This window comes from Cynara cardunculus (assembly GCF_001531365.2).
Source record: "Cynara cardunculus var. scolymus isolate 2C chromosome LG 5, CcrdV1, whole genome shotgun sequence".
Lineage (NCBI taxonomy): Eukaryota > Viridiplantae > Streptophyta > Magnoliopsida > Asterales > Asteraceae > Cynara > Cynara cardunculus.
In genome coordinates, this window is record NC_037532.1 from 16,886,658 (window position 1) to 16,888,861 (window position 2,204).

General features: G+C 38.7%; 1 protein-coding gene across 5 annotated transcripts in view; it reads right to left on the minus strand.

The window, feature by feature from the left end:
- The window catches only part of LOC112512371 (tRNA (cytosine(34)-C(5))-methyltransferase), a 15,060-nt gene extending 13,453 nt beyond the window's left edge, over positions 1 to 1,607 (minus strand). For 2 of the 5 annotated variants that reach the window (XM_025118295.1, XM_025118293.1), the window contains exons 1-2: positions 1,358 to 1,606; positions 1,183 to 1,271 (exon numbers count right to left, since the gene is read on the minus strand). In XM_025118295.1, coding sequence (XP_024974063.1) covers positions 1,183 to 1,271; positions 1,358 to 1,537 — 269 coding nt within the window. In that variant the 5' untranslated portion in view covers positions 1,538 to 1,606. Of the gene's footprint in view, positions 1 to 1,182; positions 1,272 to 1,357 lie in introns of those variants that run through there. The other 3 variants (XM_025118294.1, XM_025118296.1, XM_025118297.1) reach the window with 3 other exon arrangements.
- Positions 1,608 to 2,204: the final 597 nt, after the last annotated feature.

The window sequence follows — 2,204 nt, forward strand, 5'->3', positions numbered from 1 at the left end:
CAAATGAAACTTAAATTCAAGTTATGGTTTTAAATTTATCAATTATCATTTCAGTTGCACTCTAAGAAGAGAAATTGCCTTTTGCAAAAGAAGTTGAATGAYCTTGTCTTCATTCAATATAACAAAAGATTGGAGAGRCGCTACAAATCTYTTAARRATARCAAGTCTTCAAATCYTATTTTCTTGAGAGATGTTGAAGAAAATGATGATTGGGTGGTTCCAACCGACGTTGAGCTCCAAGAGTTTGTGGATGCAAGAGATGGCCTCCTTTGATCGGATGTACGAGAAGCAATGGGAGGTAATGAAGAAGTTGGACCAAGTACAAGAAGTAAAAGGGAGCGCTATAGAGATGATGATGATCATCATCACTTTGGAGATGAAGGGGAAGAAGAGGAAGATTGGGAAGCTAACCTAAACGAAGAAGTGAATGTATTGGATGATGTTGACTCAGATGCCGAACCTATTGCTTGCGATTAGCTCGTTTTTGAACACTTTAGATGATGTGATGTTTTAATTTTGAAACTATATTTCTAAACTCTAATTAATGCATATTATATATATAATTCTAAGAAATATTATGTTAACCGCTATTTCCGATATATCACCGATRTATCACCGATATAACCGATATATCGAATATCGGTCCTGACAGATATTTCGTATTCTGACCGATATAACAGCATAGATTATCATTATTTTCCAACTTAAGAAAACACTAACCAATAATTGAAAGGTGGCACACTCTCCTCCTATGAATGTCAAAATGTCTTTTTTTCCCTCTTCTTAGAATGGATGAAGTATCATTTATGCATTCAAGCAAATTTGCTTTGTATGTTAGAATGACAGAGCTTTTTCTATCCATTACAACACTTTTTCCCACCACGTCTAAACTCAATAATACCATATAGAGTCTGCTATGTCCACGCTTTTCAGTTTTCCAGTTTCACTCATAAAAGTTCCAGTCCATCCCACTTACACACCCCTCTAATAGTAGCAATAGGATGCAGTTTGAATTAAAATGACCACCATTTTACATCCATCTAACACAGAAAACATGTCATGGAGGCGATAACAAGGTTTTTTCAGCATATTATACAAAGATCAATTCAATTTTACGAACCAAATACTAATTCAGTAGAACAAAAAATATTATCAAATGCGAACCCAAAACATAAAATTTACCTAGAATTGATCCTGAAAGCAGCAGGAAGTGGCCTCCTTAGATACTCAATGAAAGAATCCCACTCCTCTGCACGCACTATCCCTTGCTCCTACAAAATCCATTTTCAGATAATACGGCGTCAATTTATACTCCAATAGCGTCTGTGCGCATGTGTTACAACTAACCAATAAGTACCTTATAGTACTCATCAAAAAAAGCGTTCTCAACAGCAAACGGCTGCCAGTGAGTGGGTTTGTTGGTGTTGTTTCCATTTTCTTCTTGCTGAGGATCGGATTTGCTGTTTTTCCAAACATTTTCTCGGCCATCACGAAAGTGCTTTCTTTGAGTTCTTCTAGACCTCCCTCTGCCTCCCATCTTTTTCTGCTGATTTTCAAAAAACACGAAAGAGGGAGGTTTCCTCCTCGTTCAGGGCATAAGCAAAGAAAAGGTTCTCGTGATTGAGTGAAACCGAACCATATATATCGCGGCAAGATTCTAGGGCTGGGAATGGGCCTTAGATTGGCCGGCCCAATCGATTGTCATTTGGAGTTCTTTTTGACATAAAACATTGGTTATTATTTTATTTTTATGATTAACCTGGATATCCAACCCGTTATGCGAGCCGACTAATCCTAGAAGAACCGCCCACTTTGTAGATAGCCCGAAGTCTTCGTATTTGAATCTCCATAGCCACAAGGGGATTCTTATTTCTTCTTAGTTTTGAACCTGAGATCTTCAAGCACTTTTGACCATGAATTATTATTAGAGTTGGCCAAATGGGCCCGCTCGGGTTGGGACTGGCGGAGGACCAGAACCGGGACCGACTTGACACCTGTCCGTTTGGGATTGATTGGAACCGGTTTGGGACCGCTAATTAAGGATCGATTACGCTCTTTGTCAAAAGATAAGTCCAACCCGACCCGGACCAAAACCGATTATGGGCCCGAACCGGGACGAGCTTGATTTTTCAAAGAATAGTAGTTGCCCAACATTCATATGACTCTTTTTTGTCTCTTTTACCCTCTATACACTACATATAGGT